The sequence below is a fragment of the Crocuta crocuta genome, unplaced genomic scaffold, assembly GCF_008692635.1.
Source record: "Crocuta crocuta isolate KB4526 unplaced genomic scaffold, BGI_CrCroc_1.0 scaffold48, whole genome shotgun sequence".
In the NCBI taxonomy this organism is placed as follows: domain Eukaryota; kingdom Metazoa; phylum Chordata; class Mammalia; order Carnivora; family Hyaenidae; genus Crocuta; species Crocuta crocuta.
Genome location: NW_027533089.1, coordinates 2983918 through 3003640, shown reverse-complemented (window position 1 = coordinate 3003640; position 19723 = coordinate 2983918). Strand labels below are relative to the sequence as shown.

Sequence of the window (19723 nt, the reverse complement as noted above, 5' to 3'; positions counted from 1 at the left end):
CCTTCTAATACAACACTTCATGGTGCATGGAAGCTCTCGTGGATCCTGAGAGGAGACTGTTTGGAAGCATGACTGCCTTTTGCATTTTTTGAGGGGGGGGGTGTAGATAGAAGGGGTGTCATTTAATCCAGGAAAATAGCAGCTAGCTTCTGTTGACCTGCCTACATTGTCCTCCTTACATTTTTATGCTTATTATTTACCATATTCCTGATAGGTGGTTATTCCTCTATCAGAATACCGTTAGTGATTATGAATCGTTTACTGAATGGAACAGCTCAGGTTAATACTATCAAGAAAAATCATAATATTTAGTAGGTGGTTCCTATGTGCCAGGACTTTACATTTATCTTTATTTTTTAAAGTTTATTTATTTTGAGAGAGAGAGAGCGAGAGAGAGAGCAGCGGAGGGGCAGAGAGAGAGGTAGAGAGAGAATCCCAAGCAGGCTCTGTGCTGTCAGCGCAGAACCCAACACAGGGCTCGACTCCACAAACCGTGAGGTCATGACCTGAGCCAAAATCAAGAGTCACCCACTTAACCAACTGAGCCACCCAGGCACCCCAGGACTTCCATTTATTAAATGTAATCTGACAATAATCCTATGAATGGAGATACCATCAGTAACATCATATCAGAGATGGGAAACAGACTCACAGAGGTAAAATAAGTTGCTCAAGGTTTCAGCCAGTATGTGGCAGAGTTGAAATTTGAACAAAGGCAATCTGACTTCAGACCTCAGGCTCTTGAATTTGCTTTTCTTATTAATTCTGCCCATTGGATTAAAGCAGTTTCAGAAACGCTTCAGTTAAGCTGTAAGAGTAGTTAACTAGTAGGAGCTGATGTGTTGCATAAATTTACCATGTTGACAGCTGTGAAGCCAAAGAAGCATATCTTCAATTGACTTTAGCATTGTCTTATTTGAATATTCTGAATGTACATTTTTAGTGTTATTTTTTTTTCTGTGTGTGTGTATTTATAGGGATGCTTCCTTTGGAAATTGCACTTACAATCTCACCATCCTCGACTGTTTGCAGGGAATCAGAAAGGTAATAATAATTCTCCTTACTGTAGTTGACACAGTAGTTTCACAATATCAGAAAGGAATAATGTCAATATTCTTGTTTGTCATGGAGAGAAGAGAGGGCAGGCAGTAAGCAGAAGGCTTTCCACTTCATGAACAATGATCAATCTGTAAAATATAGATTGTTGGACAAATTGAGGGGGTGTCTGCGGGTAACTCTGCAACTCCTTATTGAGCTAGAAGGGATTGCCCTTTCTCACTGAAGTCATTACTATTCCCCGGCAGATGGGTCGCTCCTGTCTCCTGCTGTGCCTGTGACATTGCTTTGTCACCGGTTCAGCTTCCTTATCAAGCTAGAGCTTGGTGTGGGAGAGACTGGAAGCCACCCCACACCTCTGTCAGTGTGGAGGAGAACATTTCCATGTTGGTTTCCTACCTGGATATTATTACACACCTGTGAAGTAGTAAGTAGGCCAGATATTATCTCATCTTTACAGATGAGGAAGCAACCTCAGAGAGGTGAAGTCAGTCTCAGAGCCACAGGGAGTTCTTAGCAGGGCCAAATCCTGCTCAGATTTCCTTATCCATTTGGAGTTTTCTAATAGCATATCAGGGTATGTTATGACTCAATGGTTTGTCAAAGCGTGGGGCTTGTTAGAGATGCAAATTCCCGGTCCTCATCCAAGACTGATCGAGCCATTAACTGTGTTAGTGGGGCCCTGCGGTCTGTTTGAGCAATCCCTCTGGGTGATTTGATGTTCTGTATAGTTTAGAGGCCTAGTTCTTTAGTTATTCGTATATATATATAACGGACAAGTTAATCTAAAATATTTTTGAGAATTTTAAGAATGTATTCTAGAAGCACTGATTTACTGAGAAGTCATGCAAGCTACACTGCGAATTCTAATGCAGGTTCACAGTGCATCATTCCATCTTGAACATATAGCCATGATTTGTCAGTTAAGAACGTTGTAATCCATTGGCAGGGGTCATTTATGGACTATGAACACACTATTGGCGGTCATTCTTGTTCCAGTTTCTTTTCTCTACCATAATATACACTTATTTTGTTATGTTTTGAGTTGGGAAAATTGGTATGATAAATACGCTTGTTGTTTTTTGTATGTTTGGTTTGGCTTTGATATTTCATTTAAAAATGAGTTTAAACTCCATAAAACTTTAAAATAGTTTTCAAATATTTTTCTTTTCACTTAAAAACCATCAAAATACTCTAGCCCGCAAATAATGTCACAAACATAGACTTCTAGGAACACAAGTTAAGAACCCTAATTATAGCATTTAAAAAATATGCCCGAGGGAAAGAAATTTGTTTATCGTTATTATTGTTGTTATTATTATTGTTATTATTATTTCGCCTCTTCTGCCATCTGGTGCAGGCTGTTTCTTTTATAAATTTATGAAGTTCACAAAGAGTTCACCCTGGAATATCCCTGCCTGTTATGGTAACTTGGTAACTCGATATAGAATTTATGACATCCTTCCTGTTATAGAGGAAAGCTGTAGTTTGCTCATGAAAAACATCCCCTGTAAATTTCTCGTTTCATCAAATGTTAGGGTTAATTTTACCTGAATGTAGATGAGATTTTAGAAGGCCTGATAGTGGTCAATATGTCTTTAAGCAACTGAGACCCATTACCCCTCTGCACACTCTCCTATACAAGCCATCATGGTCTGAGCAGTTTTTGTGCCAATGAGTACCATGCCTCCTAAGAGTGTAGACAGAGTTATGGCTGCATTTTGCCTTCTTAGGAAGCATATCTGTCTGATCTTGTGGTATTGGCATCATCATATGCATAGTTCATGTGTGTGTGAGCTATACACAGAAACATACACAAACACACACTTTAAGTGAAGAGAAAGGAAGGAAGGTTATAATTCAGGGTTTATTCTTCTCACTGCTTTCACTGGAATCAACTGAGGTGCTTTGTTTAAAGGTGAAATAATTTAAATAACTTGTTTTGCTTATAAGTGGAGGTCAACTAAAACAGTGTTGTCAGAATTTATCATATATAAGAATCACCTAGAAGGCATGTTAAAATGCCTATCCTACCCCCCAAAGAATCACATTTAGTAGTTCTGGGATGGGGTTTAGGAATTGGTGCTTTAAGTCTACATTACTGTAAGTGCTTCTGTTGCAGGTGATCCAGGCTCTACAGTTTGGAAAACACCGGTCTCTACAGTATTTTCAAATATGGATGCACTGTAGCTTGGCTTAGCAGTTTCTCCTATTTCAATGACTTGAATATGTAACTTTTAAAAGTGACTGTGGGTTTGTATTCTATTCTAATCTGTATAGCTTCCTGACATAAAAGAAGAGACTCTTTCCTCTTCAAAATATTATAACTGAGCAAGCAGGATAGTTTTGAAAAGCTCTAAGTCATTAGTTATAAAAAGGAGTAATGCACGTTTTTCTTTGTGCTGTTAAAAATATCAGCTCTTCCTCTAAATGGTATGAGCAGTCAAGTACACTTGTACTCTGTCAGGAACTATTACCTTAAAACAAATTCTCTCAAAGCAGAGTTTTAGGAACAAATAAGGGCCTATTGAGTGTAAATGCCCTTTTTGCCAAGTATCTCATTAATGCTGAAGGGAAAATAAAAGCACCTATGAATACTTGAATTTTCTTCTCCTATCTGAAAATGTAATGATGATTATGTATTCTATCATAGTTTGATATGAATTAATTGCATAGTTCCCAATGGGTTTTAACTATACGATTTGCTAGTATGCTGCATTTTATATACATAATTTACTTACACACAAAACCAATGTAAATTAGGACTCTAGATCTATTTCGTGGGACATATTTTCATGTTTTTCTAAGTGTTAAGTCCCACTTGTAAGAAAGTGTCAAAGCAAAATTACGAATAATAGATGATTTCTAGAGAGGTGTCTTATAAATGAAAGGTTTCAAGCTTTTCCCTTCAGGTTAGTGAGGATCATTTGTGAGCACGAATGGCTAAAAGACTTATCATTTTGCTGTGGAAAAACTAATTCAAATTCTGCTTTTAGGGATTACAACATGGATTTTTTGACTTTGAGACATTTGATGTGGATGAATATGAACATTACGAGGTTTGTATATTTTAATGTTTTGCAAGGTATAATTTCATGTTAATTAAAATCCTTTGTACTCCACCACCCCCCAACACTCAGGTATTGCAAATTTAGTGGCTGCTAAAATAAAAGCATTCTGGAATATTCCATAGTTGTCAGTTTTGTCTTTTCAGCTTGGTTATTACCTTTGAACCAGGAGTCACCAAAATTTTAGTTCAGGAAAATATCATATTTATAATATTCTTATACCAAATCTCTATTAGTGATTACTTTGCACATTTAGCTTATAAGAAAAAATAATTTCAAAGTATAGTTTGGTAGTGAAGCTGAGTTACTGTTGTTTTAAAAATTCGTGTTCTGTTTAAAACAAAACTGGACTTGTGCCCTGTAATAGTCTCGGCCGCATAAATTTTATTTTGAAATATAGCTGAATTTACCTAGTTCTATGGGTCGGCTGGATTTTTTCCCCCGTGGTTTCACAAAGCTTTTGAATAATGTCGTGCCTGCTCAGGGATGCAGAGTTTATTCAAGGGCTGTCCCAGCTAGGTAGCCCTCTAAGATGCTGAAGGAGAGCACTTTCTGACTAGGCAGAGGAGTCTCAATGAAGTTTCTCTGGAAGATGAGAAGCTTGCAGAGTGCGAGTAGGCCCAACGTGCTATGAAAGGGAGCTTCATCTATTGGGGTCCAGAGGAGCTGTGAAATGTGTCGCCCTCCTTAGCAAGAGAGGGCAGCCCTCCCACTTCGGGCTCTAGTTCAGGATGTCTGTTTGGCTAGCCTGCCTACATGTTAAACGTCGCATATGTGAAAATAGATTGACCGTCTTTCACTCAAACATGGCGTTCCGCTTCCTTCGTCTGTATTAATGGCTCCACCGCTCTGCTATTCACCCAGGCTTAAGAACACAAACGCTTTGCTTTCTCTCCCTAATCTAACCAGCAGTTGGATTCTCATTGCTGGTGCCCTGTGGTGTGTTTCACCGTTCTCGTCCTTTCTGTTCTCACTTCTTTTACTCTGGCTCAGGCCTCATGCCCTCTCTCATGCACTGTTATAACCGATAACCGCCCTCTAATGAGTCCCGGCCCTTTCACCTCCCTGACTGACTGATCTTAAAACAGAGCTCTCTCTTGGCTTGGCTTGGCCCCAGACTGCACTGCCCTGCAGAATTGAGGATCGAGTCCTCTGTCCTGGTGTTCTTAGGGCTCCGGCCACCTTGCTAGTCTTGTCTCTCTTTGCTCCCCGTTGGCCTGTGCATGCCAGCCCCACTGAGCTGCGTATTTACCTCCTCTTAGTGTCCCCGTGCCCTGGCTGAGCTTCCTTTCTGCCAGGTGCCCGTCTTCTTTACTCGTTCCCCTCCTCCTTTTCATGCATGCCAGAGCTACACAGATCAGCCCTTAACTCTCTTGAGTATTTTCTCCCTTCAGTTTCACGTTGTACAGTTTGTACTTTCCACTTTTCCTGTGGCTATTTGTGTACACGCTTACTATTTTCTTATTGGATTGTAAATTCCTTGTGGATGGGACGTGACTAAGTGGGAAAATTTATACTGAGTTTTTGAATAAGAAAGATTTAACATGGTAAGTCTGCTACTTCTCAAATTAATAAATAGTGCTAAATTTATTAAATGTTAAAATAAGTTTAGTACAATTTGTTGAAAGCCTTGAGTATTCTTTTTTTTTTTTTAAACCATAAGAGCATTATTATCAGGGCATTTTTAGTAGTGACACAAGAATCTGCCCCTCAAACCCTGCACATATATATATTATGTCTGTATTTTATGAGCAGAGCTGATTTCCTGTGAAGCTGATAAAGCTTACATCTTAGAGACTCCCACTTGCATGGGTACCTTTTAAGGTCCTATACCTAATTTTAAGGGGTGCCTGGCTGGTTCAGTTGGTAGAGCATGTGACTCTTAATCTTAGGGTCATGAATTCAAGCNGAATCTGAAGCAGGCTCCAGGCTCTGAGCTGGCAGCACAGAGCCTGACACAGGGCTTGAACTTGTGAACCGTGAGATCATGAGCCAAAGTTGGACACTTAACCCACTGAGCCACCCAGACACCCCTATAGTTTTATATTCTTAAAGTGGGCTTCCAAATTTGTTAAGTTTCATGTTCCATGTATATGAACATGGAGAACATTATATGGCAGAAAACAAAAGCCATTTCCATGAAAAGGAGGTATTCGGGTGGAGATTCAAGATGGGAAAGAAGGAGCAAATAGCACAATAAAGAGAGAAAACTAGTTGACATCTTACGTATTCCTTCATCTTTTTTTTTAACTTTAATGTTGATGTTGAGAAGTAGTTGGAAAAGCTGTTGAAAAACCTGAAACAGTAGTTTCATTGTTGCAAACCAACCAACCATCCAACCAACCAGCCAACCAGCCAATCAGCTAACCAAAAATATCTGTTAAGAATGTAGTCATGTCCTCACCTGAATAAACATCAACAATAACAACAAAACCCAGGTAATGAGAGGCAGGAGGTACTTGGTGAACATTTGACATTTTCTGTCAGCTTACTTCCTTTTATGAGAATGATCTATCCATTCTATCATTAAGCCTAGGAAAAGAAAATCACAAATGGAAGCATGATTTTCAGGAAGGGAGCATTTCATAATGCTGCTTAATGAATAAATAAAGGAACTCTCTTTCTGACCATCTGTGGGCGTGATGCTTTCTTGTCATAATTTCTCTCACTTTTCTCCCACCTGCTTTCATGAGGCTGGACATTTGCTGAACTTGGGGGAATAGCTACATTCACATATTTCATATGCCCCAACAAAGTTGGTATTCCAGTGAAGACATTGTGGTTTCCTTATGTATGTACGTATGTATGTATTTACTTATTTATAAATTTACATCCAAGTTAGTTAGCATATAGTACAATAATAATTTCAGGAGTAGATTCCAGTGATTCATCCCTATGTATAACACCCACTGTCATCCTAACAAATGCCTTCCTCAATGCCCCTTACCCGTTTAGCTCATTCCCCTCACCTACAATCCCTCCAGCAACCCTCAGTTTGTCCTCTGTATTTAAGAGTATCTTACGTTTTGTCTCCCTCCTTATTTTTATATTATTTTTGCTTCCCTTTCCTTATGTTCATCTGTTTTCCACATATCAGTGAAGTCATACGATATGTGTCTTTCTCTGACTGGCTTATTTCACTTAGCATAATACCCTCTAGTTCCATCCACTTTAGTTGTGAAGGGACATTGTAGTTTTTAAAGTAAAATTTTATCATCGACAGCAAATTAGGAGAATATAAATCTTAGATTATTGGGAGATATCAAGATGAAGCTTTGCAAAGACACTTATTTTAATGTCTGTTTATTTATTTTGAGGGAGAGAGAGAGCATGAGCACAACTGGGGGAGAAGAAGAGTGAGAGGGAGAGAGAGAATCCCAAGCAGACTCTGTGCTGTTAGTGCAGCACCCTATGTGAGGCTCGATCTCACGAACCTTGAGATTATGACCTGAGCTGAAATCAAGAGTTGGAGGCTTAACCCACTGAGCCACCCAGGTGCCCCTCAAAGGCAATTCTTGACTGTACTACATTTAACATATAATTTGGCTCAAGAAAAAGCCTAAATTAATGAGACTCCATCACTGTGTGAGATGGAAGGAGAGCCTTATAATAAGAACTCAGAAATGTTGTTAATGACAAGATCAGCAGAATATGGGAAATGCTTGTTTTATAAGGTCTGTAGATAAATCTTTGCTCGTTCTGCAAAAGGTTATATCCATCTTTTCCAGCAATTCATGAATCTAGAACAGTGTTTTCCAATAGAAATAAAATGAAAAGTATTTATATCTATTTTAAACATTCTAGTAGCCACATTAAAAAAATTAAAAACAATGATGAAATTAATTTACATATATTTTATTTATTACAGTGTACCCAAAATATCATTTCAACACGTAATCAATATAAAAATCATTGATGATGTATGTTACATTTTTATTTTTGAACTGAGCCTTCAAAACTCAGCATGTAGTTTACTCCATGGCACATCTCAGTTTGAACTAGTCACATTTCAAGGGCTCAGTAGTCACATGTAGCAAGAGGGCAGATTCTTTTTTGTTTGTTTATTTTGTTTATTTGAGAGAGAGAGAGAGAGACACAGAATCCAAAGCAGGCTCCAGGCTCTGAGCTGTCAGCACAGAGCCTGACACAGGGCTCGAACTCATGAACCATGAGATCATGACTCTAGCTGAAGTTGGATGCCCAACTACCTGAGACACCCCAGGTGCCCTTGCGAGAGGGCAGATTCTACAGGGACAGGCTTGCCCATAAAAGTCAGCATCCCTCAGAATGAGGTGAAGCCTTGGATAAGCAGTACAGGTTGTGTCTTCTTGCTTCAGGTAATCTACGTGCTCACCTGAGAGTTAAAGTCCTGTCATATTTAGAAAACCTGGGGTAAGATATCTCAGGCTCTTGCTTTATTTTCATGTGACTTGCAAAATGGCCCATTATTATTGATGACCAAAAGTATCTTCCAACATGTGGGCTCTCAGGTCTTTTCCAAGCTGTTGACTCTGCCTTTTTCACATCTGCACTGATCAAACTGATGTAACTCTGGCAGCTCAGCCACCAAGGTCCCGTGAAGTAACTGCAAGAAGGTGGTCCAAAAGCTTCTACTAAGAACCAGTGTCAAAACATTCATACTTTCCCAACAGATTTCTTTAGGGATTTTCACAGAACTAAGACAGTGGCCACTCTTTTGAAACCTAGCCACTCAGCAGGTCACTTGAACATGGAAATAGACGTTTAGCCCTCAGGAACAACAATGAAGATGGAAGAGCTTGAGTATTCATATTATGCACCTGTGGAGATGTGAGGAGCTGTGCCCTTGCCATACCTCTGTATGGTTACTGCTCATGTAGGATGATATCCTACTTGGGAGACATTGAAATAGCACCCATCCTCAGAGTCTGCCTTCAGTCAACCTTCCCCCCGCCTCACACTTTTTGAAAATGTTTGTTTATTTTTGAGAGAGGGAGAGAGACAGAGTGTGAGTGGGGTAGGGGAGAGGGAGACACAGAATCTGAAGCAGGCTCCAGGCTCTGAGCTGTCAGCACAGAGCCTGATGTGGGGCTTGAACCCACCAACTATGAGATCATGACCTGAGTTGAAGTCAGATGCTCAACTAACTGAGCCACCCAGGTGCCCCTTCAGTCAACCTTTTTAAAATTCTTTCTTGAAGAACCATCCTGACCAAATAAGGCCTTGCCTACACACCACCAATCATTAATGATGCTGCTTTTAAGTGGTTGTTACTCATCAAAGAGAATTTGAAGTTGTGTGTTTAGTTTGTTGTTTAGTTGTCTCTGAGGGGCTTTCTCCCATTTGCCAGAAGGCTTGCCCTTTTTGATGGTGGGTCTATGTTGGCCACGCACACAGACCGACTCACAGAGCGGCACCCTGTCCCGGGAGACGGGAGGGGGAGAAGAGTGCGAGGAAACCAGCTTTGGTGGCAGCATGGGGACACACCTCACTGCTGTGGCTTACATCCATCACCCCATCCAGAATTTGGCCCACGCAATCACGAGGAGTTACCTTAAATATATTTTTGGGCATCAGACAGAGCTTAAAGTTACATAAAACCTACTTCAGAAAACTACAAAATCACTTTGACTTCTTTCTTTGAGCTATTTTATATNTGGTAAATCATTCCCTTTTTGAGGAAAAAAATGCTTCCAGTGAAGCAGCATTGTCAGCATGAGGATATTTCCCGGAATTATTGACCTGACCCTTTGCTTTTCCACGTTGGCAAATCTGGCCCACGTTAGCAGTGGTTACTTGCTGGACGTGGTTAGAGCCACATTTGGCTACTGCAGACCTCGTGACAGAAAGACTGGTTACTGCCTGTGTGGAGTCACTGTGTAGGGTCTCCTTTTGTTCCTCTCCTCAAGGCACATGTGGAAAATAATATTTGCTCAGCACTCTGTGGTCGTAGCTCATAGCTGTTGGTGACTGGCCTAGGGGACTCTGGCTGCCCTTGTCTCTGCCCAGGCAACTCCATTTTGTTGGAAAGCTTTGTTCTACAGAAATAATGGTGTACAGATAGACTTTTGTTTTATGGGGGTCAAGAAGCTGCATTACACCCTTTATGTCCTTAAATCGATGACTTTTCAGTTCATTTATTGAACAAATATTTATTAAGTACCTTCTATCTGCTCAGTATATTTTTTGTGTCGAGTACCTTTTTTTTTTTTTTCCCCTCAAGAGGCTTACTGTAATTTCATCTCTTCATGTGTGGGGTTAGAGCCTTTGTTCTTATCATCTGCTGTCTTAGAATCCATATATCCCTGTGCCTCATTCTGCGAGGTTATCATGTCTGACCTTCGCCACAGGCCCCATTTTCTTGCTGATCAGATGAGTTGTCTACACAGAATTTCTCATTCATTCATGACAGGCTGAATGTGGAAAATTTTGCTCTTGAGATATTCTAATGATTTATAAGTCATTATTATTGCTTTCTTCACCTACAGAGAATTCTTTTAGTAAAAGAACATTGCTATTCTAGAAGGTGATTTCACATTATCTTAGCCACATTATAAACAGTTCCCACGTGGGAACTGTTTATAAGAAAGCATCGGTCAATTCTGCATGTCTGGGAGTGCAATTTCTTTCTCTTTCTTTCTTTCTTTCTTTCTTTCTTTCTTTCTTTCTTTCTTTCTTTCTTTCTTTCTTTCTTTCTTTCTTTCTCTTTCAATTTTATTTGAGAAAGAGCGAGAGCACGGGCAGGGGAGAGGGGCAGAGGAAGAAGGGGAGAGAATCTTAAGCAGGCTCCAAACTCAGCATGGAGCCTGATGCGGGGCTCAACGTGGGACTACCCACAACTGTAAGATCATGACCTGAGCTGAAATCAAGAGTCAGATGCTCAATCAACTAAGCCACCCAGGCGCCCCAAGGTGTCTTTCTTGACTCTTGAGCCTCTTCCATCAAGTGGTTCATATTACTATCAGAATATATGTTTTACAAATTGAGTCTTATGTTAAGTCCTTCATTGCTTCCCATCTCCATGCTTTTGTGCCTTCCAACACACACTTGTTCCCCTCTCCTGCCTGTGACCCCTTCTTTCCTGCCCGCCATATTTAGGTAGATGTGTTGGACTAAGTTATTCTTAGCTCTGTGGGAGCTCTTCTCACACAATGTTGCTTGATACTCTATTTACACATCTGTGTCTTCCTTGCACTCTGGCTACTTGAGGTCAGCAGCCGAGTCTTACTCATTTTTGTATGAGTAACCAGTAGCATAGTATGCTCCTGGTGGGCAGAAATGATCGAATGAATACTAAAAATAAGAAGATAGCACATTTCAAAATATTTTATATAATTTGTTAAAGATAAATACTTTCTAATGGAAAGTGATAAAGGCTGATTAATTAAGAACTTATTCTGGTTTTGTAGTTACATTCCACGGGAAAAAGGTTTGTGGTAGACAGCATCTATAACTGGTATTTCTTTCTTTCATTACCAGCCAGTCTGTGATCTAAGAGTGAGGTTTTTTTAAGCTGGTTATTTGTAACACAGGATTGCTAGGGATTACAATCTTCAACCAGGGAGTCTGTGTCACATCAATGTAGTTTAATATATGAGCAGACTGTCTCCAGGTTGACTTTGTCATCCTTCATTGCAGTTAATAAGTAAATTGTCAAACTGACCAGGTGGTGTAGACTCCTGAGGATGTTTTTTTCGCATGTACCTTGAGAATTGATAACATTTGTTAGGTTTTCCATCGCTCAGTGTGTCACCTCAGGTCAACAGCAGGAGGCAGTGCTGTTGACTACCTAAAGTCTGATGTTTTAAAAATTTGCTTTGGATTAGAATTTGTAGAGCAAACTAGAATGTAATTTGGGTGCTGCTTGCCTGGTCTGCCCTCTTTTTCATGGATTATGGAGCTGGAAAAATGTGAATTTCTGCCCTTGTAACTGTGAATTCCTGCCATGGGACTGGGGCCAAGCAAGCTCCAGAATGCAGCTATGTGAGCATGTTCTCCCCACCTGGAGGAACTATGGAAGTTTGCCTCCCACAGTGGTTTGACTACTCAAAGAACTATTAGAAACATTTCCCTGGGGCTATCCTGTAGTGTCAATTAATTATACCACTGAAAGCCTACACGTTCAAGGAAGCAACATTCCTTCCTGGACGCTGCCCCTGCAAATGTGGGGGTACCCAGTGTTTCCACATCTACTAATCCACTACACCCATTGGTGGCTCAAAGATCATGTTGGTTGTCAAATGTTTTGAGGTCTGCCTTGTCCTAAGAAATTTCCCATGTTTTTCCTCTTCTTTAATTGCTGTTTGGTTTCTATCCTGTCTTTTTTTTTTAATGTTTTTTTTTATTTATTTCTAGGAGAGAGAGAGAGACAGCGTGAGCAGGGGAGGGTCAGAGAGAGAGGGAGACACAGACTCTGAAACAGGCTCCAGGCTCTGAGCTGGCAGTCAGCACAGAGCCCGACGTGGGGCTCGAACCCACGAACCGCGAGATCATGACCTAAGCAAAAGTCGGACGCTTAACCGACTAAGCCACCCAGGTGCCCCTCTATCCTGTCTTTTACCCACAAGCTTCTTAAGAGAGCAGTCTTGACTCTGTTGTTATTAAGTCATCAGTTGATTATGGGCCGGTCTTTTGTGAGTCCGCTGAACCTGTCCTTGCTAATACACAAGTTAGCCCAACTGGATGGTTGTGCTTGGTCTTCTTCCTACTTGATTTATCCGGTGGCCACTTTCTAATTCTGGATACTCACTTTCCGTCCCTAACTTCTAAGGTTCCATCTCTTACTTTTTCTCTTCCTTGCATCTCTGGCCATCTTTCTCAGTCTCCTTTGCAAGTATGTTCTCTTCCTTTACCCAGTTGAAATGCTGCTGTTCTCTGGGGTCCTGGTTTGTGGCTGAATACATTCTTCATGAGGGAAGGCACCTGTTTCCAAGTTTCAACAATCGTGTTCATGCTGATGGCCTCAAGTCCTCATGTCTTGAGCACTGGAGCAGCCCCTGCAAACTTGCCCTGGGGTCCTGCTCTCTGTGGCTGCATCAGCAGATGCGTCACTGGTCTGAGCTGCTGGAGCAGTTCCCTAAGTGTTGTTGCTGTTGTTAAGTTTTTAAATTTATTTTGAGAAAGGAGAGAGTGAGAGGGGAGGGGCAGAGTAAGAGGGAGAGAGAAAATCCCAAACAGATTCCGTGCTGTCAGCGCAGAGCCTGACACAGGGTTTGATCTTGGGAACTGTGAGATCATGATCTGAGCCGAAATCAAGAGTCAGATGCTCAACCCAATGAGCCTCCCAGGCACACCACCAAGTGTTTTCTACCGACAGTGTCTCCCCACCCCAGCTGGAGCGAGCAGAGGTGAAACAGTCATCCACATGGGGCCCTCCTCTTTCCCTCCACCACACTGTCTCTCAACAGCAAATCTAAATTAATAATCTAAAGTTTGATTATTTAAGGCCAGATGGCATGGCATTTTAATTTAAACCAAATAACTCAAATATTTGCTTTGCTTTAAACACATAAAGTGGCAATCACTGCAGCAAATTTGTGTTTATGTAATACAACTATACCATCAACACTATTTTATTGTTTTAGAAGTTAGGGAAATATAAGGTGCTTTTTAATGAATAAAAAAGAGACTTTGCAGTTCTGTCTTATTGATTTTTCAAAGAGTCTTGTGCCACTGTTAAACCTCTTATGTGCTTATCTATTACAGCACTTTTCAAAGTTTAATGCAACTTTTTTTTTTTAATGGATGTCTTAGTTTGGGCTGGTGCAACAAAAATACCACAGACTGTGTGGCTTAAGTAACAAACATTTCTCATAGTTCTGGAGGTTGGGAGATTCAAGATCAAGGTACCAGCACATTTGGTGTCTGGTGGACTTCTTCCGTGGCCATGTTCTCCCTGGGTCCTCACATGGCAGAAGGGGTAAGGGAGCTCTCTGGAGTCTTTTTTATAAGGTTGCTTATCCCATTCATGAGGGCTCCATCCTTATGACCTAATCGCCTCCCAAAGCTCCCACTCCTCATATCATCATATTGTGGATCAGGTTTTGATGTATCAATTTTGAGGGAACACAAACATTCAGTTTGTAGCAATGGGTAAAATAGAGATTAGAGTAGTGCCCACCTCATAGGGTTTCGGTAAGGATTGAGTAAATAGTGTCTGGCACAGAGTCAGTGGTAAATATGTATTTGTATCTATTATTATGACTGTTATCGGTCACTTCCACTTGCTTTCAGACTCCTTAAGACCACAGAGAAAATACTTTTGATTATTTTATGTGTGATACCAACAGATAGTCCTTTATATATCAAAAAGGCTCAGCAGATGTTTTAATGAATTTTGAATTGTGCTTAAAAGTTGTTTGTCCATCTTGTCTTAGAAAACCTCTATGTTGACAAAGGGGATCAGTCCTGTACTTGTTAACCTCAAGGTCTATCTTTTCTATTTTACTGTCTGTTTATTACACTGGTGTAAGGCCAAATGATTTTCAGCATTTGGACTGAAAAATATATTTGTGACCATTACAACAGAGGTATGCCTCACTGGCATAGATGTATTTCTTGGATGTAAAAATTTATGTTTTCAAGTCAAATTATATTTACTTTTTTATTTTTTCAGTTTTAATACTGCGGCTTACTTTTTTGTAAGCAACTTTGAGTTCCTTTTCCCCAAAAACATACATGTATGTATGTATGTATGTATGTATGTATGTATTTATTTATTTATTTATAGTAGGCTCCTCTCTGGGCGGGGCTTGTGCTTACAACCCTGAGGTCAAGGCCTGAACCGAGATCAAGGGTCAGACGCTTAACCAACTGAGCCACGCAGGCAGACGCCCCTCAAATGATATTTTAAATGCACCAGCACAGTTAGCTATTTCAGAGAAACCTGGCGAATCTTTTGTAGATGGAACATTCCTGTGGTAAAGTGACTATTAACATTTAAATGGATCAGTTTCAGGAATTCAGGTTTTTAAAAATTTTACTATAGTGAAGAAGAGTACTTGGTAGGCAGTAGACTTTGGAATGTGAGAGGTAAAACCATCATCTTGCCTCATCCTTGCTGAGATGTTTGTTTATAAAATGTGGCAAATGTGGTAGGGTTGGAAAGTACCTTAAGTTCCTGTCTGATTTAGATTTCTTTGATATGTGTGTGTGTGTGTATTTAATCAGAAAACCAATGTGTGTCATCCTATTTTACTATTGATAAATATTGACATTTGTGTAATTCACTGTGATAGAAGGCACAAAATATTAATTTGGGAAGCTTACCAAAGTAAGCTTATGTTACCCTACTCAGTTAAGACCTGTAACTTTCTTATTAATTTTTTTTTCAGACTTGGATCTGAGAACCAAATCTTGTTTACTCCATCAACCTTATCCAGGCTACTGAATTTAGTCCAGTATTATCTAATGTTTATCTTTTTGGGTAGGCAGATTTGCAAACATATTCCTTTGGTTTTGTGAGTGAATGTATCTTAGTGAGTCCATTGCCCTTCTCCGTATGATTGATTATAAAAGGTTACTGTTTAACCAAATGGATGTCTGTAATCCAAGTAAACAGCACAATATATTTACCTAGGCTTACCTAGTGGTCAAGGATACAGAAATAGTGAACACAGAAACTTGTTTTCTTTTGCTGTTCATGACGAATTGCCTTTAGCCTTTTGATGATTAGAACATACCATTATTTTTGAATTTTTAAGTAATGTTTTAAGTTTATTAATTACTTAAGAGGGATATTGGACCATTAGAGACTGCTTTCTTTAAACAAGAAAAAGTTTAATTATCATAAAGAGCTCTATATTAGATTCTGTATTCAAATTGTTAAAAGTAGATAGTTACACCTGAGATATAACTTGACATGTGTAATCATAGCACTCACAGTATCCCTAAGATTTTATTTCTGGCATTATGGGGATATTATATTTATTACAGTTAGATTAACACAAATCAGACATTTGTAGTGTCATGTAAAGTTTCATTTTTATAACTTTTTATAACTGAAAAGAAGTGTCTCCTTTGAAACAGAAATTGTACAGCTAACTTTTGATTTTCATGAAAATGGGAAATGATAATGGTAATATAAGTAATTAAAGTAGAGGCTCCAGGTTCCTTGATAGCATTACTTCAATGAATTTAACAAATACTTAAGGGGCTCCTGGGTGGCTCAGTCGGTTAAGCATCCGACTTCAGCTCAGGTCATGATCTCACAGTTTGTGGGTTCGAGCCCCGCATCGGGCTCTGTGCTGACAGCTAGCTCAGAGCCTGGAGCCTGTTTTCAGATTCTATATCTCCCTCTCACTCTGACTCTCCCCTGCTCACACTGTCTTTCTCAGAAATGAATAAGTTAAAACAACAACAACAACAAATACTTAAGAGCTCCTACAGTAGAGTACAGAGTGTATTGGATAAATACTCCTACCATTGAGGTCTTTGCCATGTAGTGGTGTAGGACAGAGCCTTTTTAATGGATATTCTTGGCACAGTAAAGAGAACTGCCTTCCTTCCCAGGCTGGGGAGGTGTCTGGGAGCTACAGAGCCCTGAGGGTGTAGGTGGAGACTAGAAGGCAGGCCTGGTGGTGGGGGTAGGGATGGGGTTGCAGGTGGGCTGAAGAATGCTTACATGAAGAAGTGACACATGTATTTTATGATGCGTTGCACAGATATGTCCTAATTCCCTGCAGAATCTTGGGTACCCTCAGCCCTGCCCCAGTGTTCCATGGGTTTAGAGGCACACTAGGAAGGGAAGGAAAAGGAGGAGATAATGGAGCAGTGGGAAGATGCTGGGCTTCAGGCCTTTTCTGAGTAGACCAGAGGTTGATGACTGGTGATCAAAGTTGGCCCACAGATGTGTTTTCTTTATTTGGTTTCATAATATTTAAAAACTTAAAATCGTCAACATTAAATACAGAGAGGTTTCACATGAAAATCATTCAGAAAACCAGCCACATTCAGTTAGCCCTTCCTGCAAGGTGACTAAATTAGCCAGAGCTGAGGAACACCTGCCTGTATTTATGTCTCTTGTCGGACCCGTGTTGCTGCTTGGGTTTGGAACTCTGGCCATAGACTTGGCTGACTCAAGTCTGTGGTCTACCTTGAGGGTTTAATGATCCTCTGGTCCTACTCTCACGTCCTCTGACACTGTCAACACAAGCAGTGACAGCACTGACAACAGTAGCCACCTATAAAAACAGAAAAAAAAAAAAAGGAAGTGTGTTCACTATGACCCTGATATTTATAGATTTTTTCATTCCTTAAAATATGTTTACCTGGTTCATGGAAAGTACTTATATTTTCTGTCTTTTATCTTCTTGCCCTTTTGTTTATTGCAGGGACAAGTAATATTTGTTTTCATTTCATGTCATTGCAGAGTAGCCAGGAGACAAAATTATTTTAAACTATATTTTAAAACTTTAAATAAAGTTTTCTAAACTTTTCATATAGTCTATGTAAAACTTTTTCTGAGGCGTATCAAAATATCATTTTGAGATTCAGATGCATGTTTTTAGTTTAAGCTATATTACTTTGTCTTCATGTATGTCCAATAGTACTAACAGAGTGAAAAGCAGTTTTGTTTGTAAGGGTATCCTAAATTGTATAAGAATTATAAAATATTTTTCTTCTCTTTTCTCACAAAATTCTGCCAGCGAGTTGAAAATGGTGACTTCAACTGGATTGTTCCAGGAAAATTTTTAGCATTTAGTGGACCACATCCAAAAAGCAAAATTGAAAATGGTAGGTTTTTCTTTACTTTACCATCCAAAAATTTATTTCAGTTCATCTTCTTTAATTTCTTAATTTCCTCCAATAATCCTTTCTTTTAATAATATTCTCCAAAGAATATTTATTAATTAAAAATTGAACAGTAGTAATTAGTGTGTTAAATATTATAGTTTTATAGGTGGTAAATAATCACTGTTTTTAAACTAGAAGATTTTTAGATTGCCATAAATAGGATGCTCACTTTCCCTGACCCAATTATCAAAGAAGAATCTGAGAAGCAAACTGGTCAAACTAACAAGCAGACTGTTGAATTGTCAGTGGTTCTGAGATTTATTTGGTGGTGGAGTGCTACATCAAGGTATGCTCTGGGAAACATCATGGAGCAATAATGATGATGGAGTCATTTATCGAGTACTTGCTATGCACTAGTTACGAGCTAATCACAGCATTATCTCACTTAATGCACACGCACCTCTATGAGGCATAGGTACACTTATCTCAATTTTGCAGGGGAAGAAACTGAGTCTTGAGTAGGGAATTTGCCCCAAGTAATAGGAGGAACTGGTGCTCCATCCCAGAGCTCGGCTCCTAAATGTCACCACTATACTGATCTATTTATTTAGTTCTATTATGATGATGAGAATACTTTTCTAGCTGACAGTAACTAAATTACTTATTTGCAGTATAGGTATAGCCAGGGACATACATACTCAGGACACGAAAACCAAAAAAACAAATAAACAAGCCTCTTGAATGATACATGATAAGCTATGTGAGCTTTCCCATTAATATTTATTTTCTGGTTATTTATTTTCATCTTTTACATTCCTAGAAGACAAGTAATGATAGGCACCAAAGATTTAAGAATAACTTATGGGAAGAGTACATAAAATTTTAAGTTTTCACTTATGAACACAGTAGCTCCTTTTTTCTCTCTCTATCTGCTCACAGACCTGGAACATCAGTCTTTTGAAGGAACATAATCCTAAAACCCCTGATTGAGATTTAGTCTCCTTTCTGCATTATCATCATCCTAAGTATTTAAAAAAATCTTTTTTAATGTTTATTTAGTTTTGAGAGAGACACACATAGAGTGCAGAGTGCATGTAGGGGAGGGGCAGAAAGAGAGAGGGAGACACAGAATCTGAAGCAGGCTCCAGGCTCCGAGCTGTCAGCACAGAGCCCAATGTTGGGCTCAAACTCACAAGCTGTGAGTTCATGATCTGAGCCAAAGTTGGACACTTAACCGACTGGTGAGCCACCCAGGGGGCCCACGTCATCGGACGTATTAAATCTAAACTCTAGTTTCATTGTACATTGTTATTCACGCATTTAGATTTGCTGATTTGTTTGCACTCCCACACATGTGCTTCTCAGTTCATAGCTATGACACACCTTCCAGGGAGCTGTCCTTGAATCACGCTTTCCCTGTGATGGGGAAGGCAGGTCTAGGGACATAAGCTCTTACATAGGAGGCCTCTGTCCTGAAGCCAGAATTCTATCTTCTCATTCCTGAATTTGCTAATGAACTTATTTTGCTGCAGACGTTGATTAACCCTCTGTCACGAGAGTTGTTAGGACTCACATGTTATGTGCCCAGGGGAAACTTGCTTTCTGGCGGTTGGTCCTTCAGGACAGGAGCGATTAAATTTGCCTTTGGCCTCCTGTGCAAAACCATCTGACTCACACCCAGGACATCTTTGTAGGCATATGGTTTCAGTAGTGGCTTTGTCGGTGGGTGTTCAGTTCATGAAGTTCAAAGAATTTTGCTATTTAGGATTCATGTATTGTGTGACATTTTCTTAAAGAGAAGAGAGGTGTAATTTAAAGAATCATTTAAAATATTTTTAGAGAGATAATACATATGAAAAAATATGAAAAAATGAACTGCAGATGAA

General features: G+C 39.7%; 1 protein-coding gene across 1 annotated transcript in view; it reads left to right on the top strand.

The window, feature by feature from the left end:
• The window catches only part of CDC14A (cell division cycle 14A), a 145061-nt gene that overhangs the window by 78897 nt on the left and 46441 nt on the right, over positions 1–19723 (top strand). The window contains 3 exon segments of the mRNA XM_077746090.1: positions 978–1044; positions 4053–4115; positions 17750–17837. Coding sequence (XP_077602216.1) covers positions 978–1044; positions 4053–4115; positions 17750–17837 — 218 coding nt within the window.